This window comes from Callospermophilus lateralis, chromosome 11 (assembly GCF_048772815.1).
Source record: "Callospermophilus lateralis isolate mCalLat2 chromosome 11, mCalLat2.hap1, whole genome shotgun sequence".
NCBI lineage: Eukaryota > Metazoa > Chordata > Mammalia > Rodentia > Sciuridae > Callospermophilus > Callospermophilus lateralis.
The window spans coordinates 49333571-49345862 of record NC_135315.1 but is presented as its reverse complement, the minus strand read 5'-3'; the positions used below and the strand labels follow the sequence as shown (position 1 = coordinate 49345862).

The window sequence follows — 12292 nt, the reverse complement described above, 5'->3', positions numbered from 1 at the left end:
GTCTGTCCTGGAACCCCCAGCAGGCCTCCCCTCAGAGTGACGCCCTTGGGACCTGGAATTGAGCTAGTAGGAGGACCTACAGGTACAGGTCCCAACTTGCAGCCAGGAGAGCCCTGTGCCTAGTCCCACCTCTGTGCCTCTCACCTGCCACACGCCCACAATCGCGTTGGCCACAAGGATCAGCATGATGACCAGGGGCTCCACGAAGGCTGTTGTGGTCTCCTCGCCCTCCTCGAACCAAGCCAGGACCTGCGGGGTCAGAGCTGGTGAGCCAGGTCATGCTGGGGGTGCTAGCTGTTCTCCTTGTCCTTTGTACCCTAGGTCTTCTGTCTGCTTTCCCTGCTTGGGGGAAGATACCCCCAGGGAGTCTTGGGCTTGCAGAGGGGCTGCCCTCTGAGAAGGCCTTGGTAGAGGACACCCATCCTATAGATATGACCACCACAACTCCCACCCGTCCAGGACCACCTTCAAGGGGTGTGGGGGTAAGCCAGAGACTTCTGTCTGCCTAGAGCAGCGCTTCTCATCACAGCCCCGGGGGACTTGTTAGAAACACAGTGCTCAGGCCTATCCTAGACCTCCCGAGTCACAGCTCAGGGGCGGGTCCAGGAATCTGTTTGAAAAGCCCAAGTGATTCTGATGCATGCTCCCATTCAAGGTCTCTGGCCAGAGGAGTATCCTTCCAGCCCTGGAGCCTAGGACTCGAACAGAGACTCCAGTCAAGTCCCATGTCCACCTCTTGGCCTAAGCAAGTACTTGGACCTCAGTGTGGCCATCTGTGCTGTAGAGGGGTGCAAGCAGGCTTGGGGCTCTGCCATGTGCAGATTTTTTTTTTCTAAGAGTCCCCATATTCCACAAGGACCAGGCACAACTAGAGGGGAAGAGCTGGTCCCAGCCAGTGCCCCTGCTGTTCCACACTCCAGGTCACCAAGATGAGGTCCCCCCCACCAAGCCCTGTTGGGAACAGGAACCATATGTTCACCCTCAGGGGGCTACTTTCCAGCCCCGAGTCCCTGCTATTCAGCCAAAAACAATGACCACTGTCCCTTAGCACATGTCCACCCTGGGCCTTGCCCTACGTTTAGAAGGGGGTGTGGGCAGCAGGAATGAGGGAAATGCAAAGAGAAGCAGCAGCCAGGAGGAGGTTGCAGGAGGTTAAAGCCAGCATCTGCCTGAAGAGTGCTAGAAGGAGCTGCAGCATTCAACCAGGAGACATCTAGCAACATCTGAAGACATTTTTGATTGTTACTAACATCGGATGGGCAGAGGCCAGGGATGCTACCAAACAGCCTACAATGCACAGGACATCCCTCCACCCTCACCAGGAATTATTTGGTCCCAATGTGAACAGTGCTGAGGTTGAGGAACCCCAGGCTGAGGGAGGGGTAAGTTCAGCTTGTGATTTTGACCGCTCACTCTGACAGCAGGGCATAAGATGGATGGGGGCAGGGCAGATAGGAGCCAGGGGCCCAGTGCTGAGGGTCCAAAGGCTCAGGCAACAGAAGTTGAAGTCCGACCAAAGCAGAAAAGGGACATGGGGGTGGGGGGCAGAGAGCAGATTAGGAGTGCCCATGGCTGAGAGGACAGTGGCTCTGTGGCCTGCAGCCTGAGCTTCTGAGCACCGCAGGGACGAGCTCACCCTCCTGGGCTATTCAACACTGTGGGAAGGCAGGCGGGGCTTACTTACAAAGGAGACCAGGGCTGCCAGCAGCAGGATGCGCACCAGGAGGTCCTCGAACTGCTCCAACACCAGTTCCCACAGGGACTTCCCTGGAAACAGGAGAGCGGCATGAGGTCTGGGTCTCTGACCCACTGCCCTCCCCATTCAGGGCTGGCTTCAGGGACCCCCTATCCCCGATTCTCCTTGCAGTTCAAAGATGGAGAGTCCAAGGCCCCTAGAGGCTTGGGCAATGCTGGGGACTCAGCAGGGCCTCATTCTTGGGGGAGAGGAAAATCACAACCTCAAAGAACTGTCCAAGGATGTCCTGCCCCCGCCTGGCAGCATGCCCCAGGTCCGGCCTCACCTTCCTCGGTGGGGAGCTCTGCAGAATCCAGGTAGCCACAGGAGCATGAGGAGACAAGAGAGGAGGGGGTTATGCAGTGGGGTCTTGAGGAGTCTGGCAGCCCCTCCCCACTGTGCTGCCCAGGCCACACTGGCCTGGACATGTGTGCACAGCACTCTGTGAAAGCATGGCTTGAGCCCAAGTCCTTCCAACCCCGCCCAACTCACATTAAGTGAGCTCTATTGTGGCTTGGCTCACCTTAGCATAAGACCAGAGCCAGGAGGGGCCCTTCTGGCCTCCCCCCATTCACAGAGGGGAAACTGAGGCCTGGAGGACACAAGGAACCCCGAGGTCACACAGAGAATTGTCAGTTCTCATGGTCCCCTGGGTTGCTCTTCCCCTGATTGGCTGCCCAGTCCTAGTCAATGTCACTCAACCCCATGCCAAGGGAGCCCCTTCTGAACACTGCTCAGCTTCCTCTCCCTCATGTTCTGACCCACTTGATCTTCCAGAACCACCTGATCAAGGTGAGCAGCAGAGCCAGCCCGTGGAGCCCCACACCAGCCAGGCTCCCCTGGACCAACCCTCCAGCCGCCAATGGCCCAGACAGTGAGGACCCTTCCCTGACTCCTTCCTAGGCCTCTACTCCAGACCTGCTCAGGGAGGACCCTCAGCCCTGCCCCACGTGCCCAGTCCCACACGCCATCTTGAAGAATGCTGTTTCCAAACACCACAAGCACCTGCCTCACTTTACCTGCCAATTTTTTTTTTTTTTAATCTTCCACATTTCCTCAAACACACTTTGTACCAGCCATAGCCAGCTGCCACTCGTACCCAAGCCTGAATCTTCCCAAGAGCCTAAAGGGAGGCAGGGCGGGAGCTCCAGATCTACTTCACACACACCACAATCGAGGGTCCGAGTTTGGACAAGGCTGAAGCCAGGTCTCACAGGGAGTGGCTGTGTGGGGCCGTGCGGGGGGGCAAGAGCTGGACTCTTGATGGGCTCCCCGACCCTGGGCCAAGTTCCTGTCCCTGCTGAAGCCATTGACGCTCCTCCCAGGCTGCAGCCTAACCCATCTCTACCGTCTTGTGACCTTCGCCACTCAGAGCCAGCAGCACCCTGGAGCTTGTTAGTGGTGCCGATCTGAGGCTCCTGGCTGGCCCTCTTCCCCTGGCTGGCCCCTGTCCCACATGGGACGGATCCTGCATCTGTCCACCTGTTCTTGGCCTATAAGCATTTTTTCCTATGGGAATCCTTGCTCCAGACCACCTGTTTGGAAGGTTTGGGGTCTGCACCTGGCAGCTGCACCATAGAGAGTATTAAGCAGCCTACTGGACCGCAGGAATCCAGGAGGGAAACTTATAACCTAAAAATACACTTTCTAGCATTTTCTCTAAAGTCCTATTTTAGGCAACGGCTGACATTTTCCGTGGAAAATGTAATCTCCAGTGTCCTGCGTTGAGATTAAAATCAAACAGACATTTTCCTTCTGATCTATTTAACTGAAGCGAACAGGAAAGGCGGGAGGAGGGCCAGGCTTGGTTTCTGGGCCAATTCTCCGACGCAGTAGGGTTCTTTAGAGGTCATCTCAGCCATGCCCCAGTCTCACAACAGAAGTCTGCCAACCTTTTGGCACATATCAGCCAGGTTTTGACATGCTCTACTGAGGAGACTCCCAAACCCTCACCTTTTTAGGGATTTTGACCAAGGGGAGAGTCCATCTGACAGTTTCCCTTGAATCCCTCCTACGGTTTCCCTAACTCCTCCCTATGAGGTATGAAGCTCCCAGGCTGCCATGCTCTTTAGTGCATCTACCCTGGGTGGGGCAAGACATGAGGTTAGAATGTATGTCACAGTCACACATACCAACTCTCGTCCCTCCAAGATGCCTCTGCCTGTCCCAAGTGATCTCTACCTGTCCACCTGAATCTTCTCTCCTGCTCCCTGACCCACAATGACCCAGAATCCACTCTTTGGAGATCATGATGGTGTTCCCCAAATATTTCTGGTTCTTCCAACCTTGCGGCCACATAGTAAGTTTGTACCTCTTGGCTCCTGTGTGAGTTCGCAAAATAAGAGTATGTTTTAGTTCCAGGCTGGAGCATTGTATTTTGGGTGCAAGACTTTATAGAAGGTCACCATCCAGTAGAATGTTCTGTGATGACAAAAATTCTCTCTGCCTGTCCTGTCCAGTTCAGTAGCCACCAGCTACCATGTAGCTATTGAGCAATTGAACTGTGGCTGGTGTAACTGAGGAACTATGCTTTAAAATTTGCTTTGTTCATTTAAGTAGCCACATAAGGCTGGTGGCTGCTGCACTGGACAGTGCAGGTCTGGAGCTCTGTGACCCTCTGCTACAGCAGCAACAACCTGTGCAGGGGTGTCTGCTTGGTCATCTTCATCACAGAGCCAGGAAGCAGAGTTTCAGATGACCAACCTGCCACTGGCAATCAGCAAGAGTGAGAAATGAACCATTGAGGGGTTTTTTGATATTTTAAGAGATGAGATCTTGCTGGGGTGTGGTAGTGCATGCCTATAAGTCCAACTACTCTGGAGGCTGAGGCAAGAGGATTGTGACTTTGGGGGAAAAAAAAGGACGAGAGATGGGATCTTGCTATGCTGTCCAGACTCGTCTCAAACTTCTGGGTTCAAGAAAGCCTCCTGCCTCAGCCTCCTGGAGTAGCTTAGACTGCAGGTGCTCACCATGGAGCCCAGCCAGCCATTGAGATCTTGGGGTTGTTACTGCAATAACCTACCTTGGCTCAGACCTGGCTTTTACCACCAGGCTCCCCTTCCACCCACACCTGGGGAGGCTCAGCCAGCCTGCCCATCCCTGCACGTGGCATGAGTGGTTCCAGTCCTGCAGAAGCAGCTGACTCCCTGTGGGGCCCTGCACCTTACTGGGAGGATGGGTACCCACACCCACCTTGAAGGGTTGCTGTGACAATCATCATCATCACCATCAGGAGCCACATTCACCGAGCTCCTACCATTTACCAAGCAGTGTACCAGATCTTACCTACCTCACATCCAGGGGATACATGGGATGATAACTGGGGGCCAAGCCAAGAGGTGTTCAGCAGGCAACCCAGAAGCAGTGGGTCTTGAAACTGTGTTAACCCCTTGGGCATGTTATTTCCTTATGATTCTCAAGCAACCTGAGAAGGAGGATGCTGTTTTTGTTCCCATTTTACAGAGTACAAAACCAAAGCAGAGAGAGGCTGAGTGACTACTTAACTGTTATGCAGCCAGGAAGCGTAGAGAGAGGTAGTGAGCCCAGGCAGTTCTGCTCTGGGCCTCCTGTGCTAACACCTAGGCTGCCCTGCCTTCCCTCCTCTGGTCCCTTTATCACCCAGCCATCACCTAACAAAATTTGATATCCTAAATAGTGTCCTGATAGTTGGACTGGATGCCGTCATCCCATCACCAGCCCATCCCTCTGTAGCAGCCCCAGAGCCACCAACCAAAATCATTGTCCAAAAGGATCTGCTCTTCTCACAAGAGGTATATGGGGGCCACGAGGCCCTGCCAGCCCAGGCCCAGTCTGCTTCAAGTGTCAGTTCCACCAAGATCCAAAGATACAATTTTCCCCTCACATGAACAAGTCCCAGAGCCACAGAAGGAAACCATGGCTGGGAGAGCCCCATGCCCCCACCACAGGCATCCCAGGAAGATGCTGGGTCCCCCATGCCACCCGCAGTTGCATGGTGTGGGGCTGAGCCAGTTCCCATTGAGCCAGATGCTGCATTTGCTAAGTGGGGGATTGCCCTACCCTGCTCACCTCTGTGCTATTGGTTGGGCAGCTCAAGGCAAAGCAGTAAGGGGGTACTGCTCCTCCTGCATCCCCATCTGGCTGACAAGGGGCACACGACCCCTACTATTCTCATCTGGGCCTCTCCCAACCTACCCCTGCTCTGGATCACTGTTGCCAGACTGAGAGATCTGGTGTCCGCTGATGCCCCTGCGGGGCCAAGGAGCCTGAGAACGAGACTGTGGACTTAGGGCGGGCTAGTGGGGCAGTGATCCAAGAAACTCCAGGGTTTAAAGCAAAGAATATGGTCCAAAGGGCTTGAGTTCAAGTCCTGCTCTGTCTCTTAGTACTGTCATAGCAACAGGCAGGCCATGAAAGCTCTGTCTCTTTTCCCGTCAGCACACAGCAGCTAGTAGCAGTGATACCTTATAAGGTTATGTGAAGCTTGCATGACATGCACAAAGTGCCCGGGATGTATAGCCCACAGTGACAGTCATTGGCACAAAGGTTATTAGACCATAAGCTCCATGATAGTGGGACTGTGTTTAGTGTAGCAGAACGGTGCCTGTCACATAGTAGTTACTCAGAACAAAATGAAGAATGAGTGACCCAGCCTCTGCCCTGTCATAGACCTTCAGTGGCTGTCCACAGCCTACAGAATAATAATAATTGACCTTGGAATGGTCTTTCAGACCTTGGAGCTACCCCCAACCTGCCCTTCTAGAATTATGTCCACATTTCAGATGCAGGACCCTCTGCAACCCATCAAGCCTCAGGATTGCTACCACCTCCCTGTTTTCCTCCACCAATATTTTGCTTGCATCTTACCTTCTGTGCAGAAAACCCTTCTCTATCTCATCTGAACCCTTTCAGGAAGCCTTCCTCGCCCACCTGATGGCCCTGCCTTCCAGGCCCAGTCATCAGTATTCACCACCCCCCAGACTGGAGCACCTCCGAGGCAGGAAGAGGCTGAGTATTCCTGGTCCCTACCAAGTCCTCCCGGCCTTTGTTTATTCAGTTGTTCCATGGTTCAGAACAGGGCTTGGGCCCACAGCCTGCAGCCAGGGAGAAGCTGTACAGCCAGGGCTGCCCCCAGGCTCCACACACCACCTGCTCCCTAATCCCCCAACTCCTTCCTTCTCACAACACTGGAAACTGGAATTTCAGCTTCTAAATGTCAGTGGCAGCGGGAGAGAAGAGCACTCACCCAGGGCTTCCTCCAAGGTAAATTTACAAAGCAATCAAATCATCACTTGCAGAGGTAGGGAGAGGCCTTGGCTGGTCAGAGCCCGCCCAGCCCACCTGGCCCTGACCTTGTCTCCAGGGTCCACCTACAGTGGACAAGCTGGCCCTGCTCCTCAGAGGACACTGAGGGGCCTTAGAAAGTGGCTCCTGCTCTGCAGAGAGGCTCTCGGCCTACCTGGCTGACCTGGCGCTAGATGCTAAGGGTTTGCTCAACACCTATATGTCTTGTGGCAGTGTGGGGCAAGGCCTGATATTGCTCATGGGGGACGAAGGCTGCCCAGCAAGGGCCAGTAGGTGTGAAAACTAGGGCGAAGCCTGAAAATCCTTGAGTTTCCAGTTGGCCTGCGGCCGAATCACACTTTCTCCCACTGGGAATCAGTGTTAGATCCTTCAAGGCCCTTAGAGGATCTTGAGACCAAAGGAAGGGCAAGTCTGCCTGGGGCCACTCAGCAAGTAAGGCCACTGTAGTCACCTTCTTGTCCCACTTACCCCACTCCTGGTGGCCTGGTTTCCAGGGGTCATGCATATGGGTTTCCAACTGAGGCCTGGGATAATGGCAGGAAATAAGGCCATAGCCAAAACACCACTGGAAGGATTCCAAATCTGGGCCACCGCTCCCACTCTGCGGCAGCCCTGGGGACCTTGTACCCTTTGCACAGACAGGCAGTGTGCAGACCAGGGAGGCAGGGTCTAGGCCAGGCGCTCTCTCTTCATAAGTTCCCCTGAACAGGGGCCACCCCCAAAGACCTCTTGGGATCTAATCTGACCCTTAGATCCCTGGGCTTTCCAGGGCCTTTAGGAGCAAGATTGTGTGGCAGACGTGCCCAACCCAGTCCAGTCTCTGACCTTGGCCCCAGTCTAGCAAAGGATGTGAGCAGCCCATTCACGGACATAAGGAAATCGAATGACTCCTGAAGGTACAAAAAGATACCCAGCCTGACTTGTAAACAGAAAAATGCCAAGTACAGAACCCACAAGGGGACACTTTTCTATGACTGGCACAGATCAAGTTACACACTTACACAAGTGCCTTATACACTTTGGCCAGGTGGCAGATGGGCAGGTCGGTTGGTTCAACCTTCGGGACAGTAAAGTAGCAACAGCTGTCAGACTGTGCACACAGCAGTTCCACTTCTAGGAATTTATCCTTCAGGGCTATTCACAAGTGATAGAGGGACAAGGATATTCTTTATCTTTTGCATGTAATAGCAGAGGCTGTGACTACCACAAGCGGCTCTCAGAAGTGGGATGAAGAAACGCTGGAACAGGCTCACAATGGAACCCAGCGCAGCCACTGGGAACCCAGGAAAGCTCCCTTATGAACCACCTCCAAGAGTGCTGGTCAAGTGGAAAGCAGGGTAGAAACGGCACATAGAACTCACTCCCTTTCATGCAAAAAAAAAAAAAAAAAAAAAATCCCAGGGATGGGGTGTACTTAGTGTACTTAGTAAGGGGCTCACCTAGCACATGCCAAGCCCTGGGTCCAATCCCCAGCACAGCCAGGAAATTTTTAAAAAGATCCTAGATGTGCATGCATATATGCACAGAATATTTTGGGAAGGAGACACAGGAATTGGGAACACTGGGATAGGTGGTTAGGGACAGAGTCAGAAGTCTTTACTATATACCTTTTGTACCCTTTGAAGGTTATAATGTATGCAATTTTTTTTTTTTTTTTGCTGGGGATTGAACCCAGGGCCTTGTGCATGCAAGGCAAGCACTCTACCAACTAAGCTATATCCCCAGCCCACTGTATGCAAATTTTAATTAAAAAAAAATTTTATGTCGGGTATATATTAGACTTGTAATCCCAGCTACTTGGGAGGCTGAGACAGGAGGATCACAAACTCAAGGCCGGCCTTAGCAACTCAGTTAGACCCAGTCTCAAAATTTAAAAAATAAATAAATAAATAAAATTAAAGAGGGCTAGGGATGTATCTCAGAGGTAGAAAACATCTGGGTTCAATCCCAGTACTGCAAAAAAGATAAACCCTGCTGGGGCCTCACCAGCTCCTGTGAGGTTGGGACAGATGGTGTTTTGTATGCACAGGGGACTCCGGCTGGCACACACACTGACTGTGCCTCTGAGGCTCCCACCCCCTGTTCTGAGGCTTCTGTCCTCAGGAGGGAGGAGAAGGGAGAGGTAGGAGGGTGGGATCCCCAGGCTCCATTCCCCCAGCCCCTGGCAGAATTTGCAAACTTTAAGACTTAAACAAATGACTTCCTTGTGGTTTCCAGTGCTAACGACCTTGCAGGTGCACAGACGCCTGGGGTGGGAGGAACACTAGTCCCTGGGGTGTTCCCTCCACCCACAGGCCCTGTACCCTACCAACCACCTCCTGGCCAGGAGCCCAGCCCCACCTCCTCCGCTACAGAGGCAGATGACTTAGTATAAGTGATCTCACTAAACACGCACAAACAACTCTAAGAGATGATTTTATTGCGGCCTCATTGACAATGAGGAAACCAAGGCATAGAAAGGCCCAGGGGCTTGTCTGGGGTCACACAGCTATGAAGGGGCAGAGCCAGGATGCAGAACCCCATCAGTCCCTTCCCAAAAGCTGTGCAGATAGCACCTAGAGGACATATAAGCCTCATCCACAGGCCGTGGAGCACGGGGCAGTAAGGGGCAGCTGGCTTCCCTCTGCTCACCGGACAACTTCCAGAGGCCTGGAATGCTTCCTGAGGAAGAAGCACCAGAGATGTGAGGGAAGAGCCCTCTGAGGCCTCTCAGGGTCTGAGGACAAAACTGGTATAGATGCTGCCACACCAGGGTCTCCGAGCCTGCAGAACCTGTGATCTTTTACACATAGGTAAACGGAGGCCCAGAGAGGAGTAGGCATCTGTGCTAAGTCCACTACAAACCTGTGTGATCTTGCCAAGTTGTTTAAATTTCTGGTGCCTCAGTTACCTCCTTTCTAAAATAAAGATGACAATAGCTCCTACATCTGAATTGTTTGGAGAAAGAAATGAAATGATAGATGAAAAAGTGCTGAGAACAGTGCCTAGCACATAGTAAGTGCTCAGTGAGCATCAGCTTTTATTACTAATACTAGCAAAGTACAGAGGAACCAGGGGAACCTAGCAATGTCCCCATTTTCCTACCATATCAACACACACCTGCCTACCTGTGGATCTATACACCACGCCCATCACCTCACACAGACAGTGAGGGGCCAGAGCACTCCAGGATCCCCTCACCCAGACAAAACTACACAGGGGCAGGAGACTAGGGACTGCACCGTCAGTTCCTCCTCTGCTGGACCCCTGAAGACAAGAGAGCCAGAAAGCACTGGAACCTTGGCCAGGGTCATGCAAGGGCAGAATGTGTGAGATTCTGGAGATGGAAGGGAGGGCTGGATCTCCAGCTTCCCTTGGGAATCAAGATTCCCAAGCTGGACCACAGCGATACCAAAAAGGCTGTGGGAGCCCAGACCTGCCTACAGGGACTCCCACCCTACCCCAGAGCCAGGGGGCAGTTCCTGCTACCCTGTTCTCCTGTAGCGAAGGACACCCTCCCTGCCAAGTCATTAATGGGGGATATTAAATAATATTTATCTCCCCAGTTCCTCCCACAGCTCAACTAAATATAGCAACTAATTTTTTTGAAAAAGGATTTCTGCTCCAGAAAGATAATATTTATATAAGAGGTGGTTTTCATAAACCAATACAGAACCGAAGCAACCTTTCTGACAGCAATGTGTAATTTCCAAGCCAGCCCTAAGCACAGGGACACAGTCCAGAGCACCCTCCCCTCCAATTGAATGGGAACCCCAAAGGATGAGACCCCAAATCCCAAAACTACACAGGCTCAGGCAATACGTTGGGGATGGAAGCAACTTTTCTTTCTGGTCCCCTCACACTCTACCAGGTACTGGGAGGGTAGCAGGTCCTGCCTGGAAGGGATGCAGTCAAGAGACCTCTAAGTCTTCCACCTCAGGAGCCTCCAAATGTGCTGGGCCTCATTTGGATAGTACCAGGAGGCATTTGCCCATTGCCTTAGCAAAAAAAGAAGAATCCCCCACTCCTTTGAAGGCGATGAGGAAGAACCCATTTCTCTCCCATGCAAACTGCAAAAGCAGGAAGGCTCCCTTGGTGCCCAAAATGGGCAGGCACCACTCCAGGTCACCCAGCCTCTGGCAACTCTCTGGGACCTCCAGTTGGCCAGCCCAGGAAGATGGGTCTATGGCCCCAGTAGTTCAAAGCCCCCAACGACTCCTGCCAGCTACATCCGCTTGGGGTTGCAGAAAGAGGAAGACCTGGGGGTGGAGGTGGGGGCGGGGGCACCACGGCCGCTAGCCTACAAACTGCACCTACTTGAGGGTTTTATTGCGCCCTGAGGGGAGACCCCTGGATCGGCTAGGAGGCTGGACCTCAGAGTGCTTGGCCGGTTCCCGGCCAGCAGGTCTCAGTGTCTGCTGCACCTGCATGATACCCGCGGGTTGCAGCGCGGTGCGGGGTTCCAGCTTGGACTGCGAATGAGGCTGGCTAAGGCTTGTAGAAATGGATGGGACCGCACCGCAGCAAGAAGCCTGAAAGGACCCAGCGCGGAGGGGGTGGCAGGCGTCGGTCCCCCAAGCCGGAACCCGCCCCCACCCCCTCGAAGGTGGCCGCGCAGCCCAGCCGGGTGCCCCAAGAGCATCTGCGGAGGTTTCCGGAGCCCTCACTTCCTGCCCGCCCGCGGGGACCTAGATCTTGGAGGGAGAGCACCGCCTGGCCGCGGGGCAGGGGGTCTGAGACTGAGGCGCGCGCGGCCCCCGCTCCCCGGCCCGGCCCGCGCGCTCACCATTGGGGCCGTAGCGCTCCAGCGCGCCGGTCACCTGCGCCGGGCTCAAGCCGCCCTCGGCTGTCACCGAGAAGTGGCGCAGCACGTCGGCGGCCGGGAGCAGGTGCGCCTCCTCCATGCCGCCCGCCCGGCCGTCTGCGCCCTCCAGGCCGCTTCTTCGCTGAGCTACTGCACCGGTCGCTGGGGGCCTGAGCCCAGGCGGGCGCCGCGCGAGGCCATGTCCGCGCTGGGACCTTCCCCGACGGCAGTGGCAGCAGCGGCCAAGGCCCGCGCCAGGATGCTGCGCCCCGGGCTCCCTCCCCGGGGCGGGGCGGCGCGGGACCCGCCCCCGCACTCACACCCCTTCCGGCCCCCTCCAAGCCTCAGGGCCCCGCCTGCCGCGCCCCGGGGCGCCCAGCCCCGCCGCCTGCCCATTCTACAGAAGTGGGCACTGAGGCCGCTGGCGGGGGGAGCCCCAGCGGAGCCAGGGGCAGCTGAGGGCGCGTGACCTGGGAGTGGTGTGGCGGTGG

General features: G+C 54.6%; 1 protein-coding gene across 4 annotated transcripts in view; it reads right to left on the bottom strand.

The window, feature by feature from the left end:
* The window catches only part of Atp2a3 (ATPase sarcoplasmic/endoplasmic reticulum Ca2+ transporting 3), a 32930-nt gene extending 20913 nt beyond the window's left edge, over positions 1-12017 (bottom strand). For 3 of the 4 annotated variants that reach the window (XM_077110502.1, XM_077110503.1, XM_077110504.1), the window contains exons 1-4: positions 11784-12017; positions 2022-2039; positions 1685-1767; positions 145-249 (exon numbers count right to left, since the gene is read on the bottom strand). In XM_077110502.1, the coding sequence (XP_076966617.1) occupies positions 145-249; positions 1685-1767; positions 2022-2039; positions 11784-11901 (324 nt within the window). In that variant the 5' untranslated portion in view covers positions 11902-12017. The remainder of the gene's footprint in view (positions 1-144; positions 250-1684; positions 1768-2021; positions 2040-11783) is intronic. The other variant, XM_077110505.1, reaches the window with a different exon arrangement.
* Positions 12018-12292: the final 275 nt, after the last annotated feature.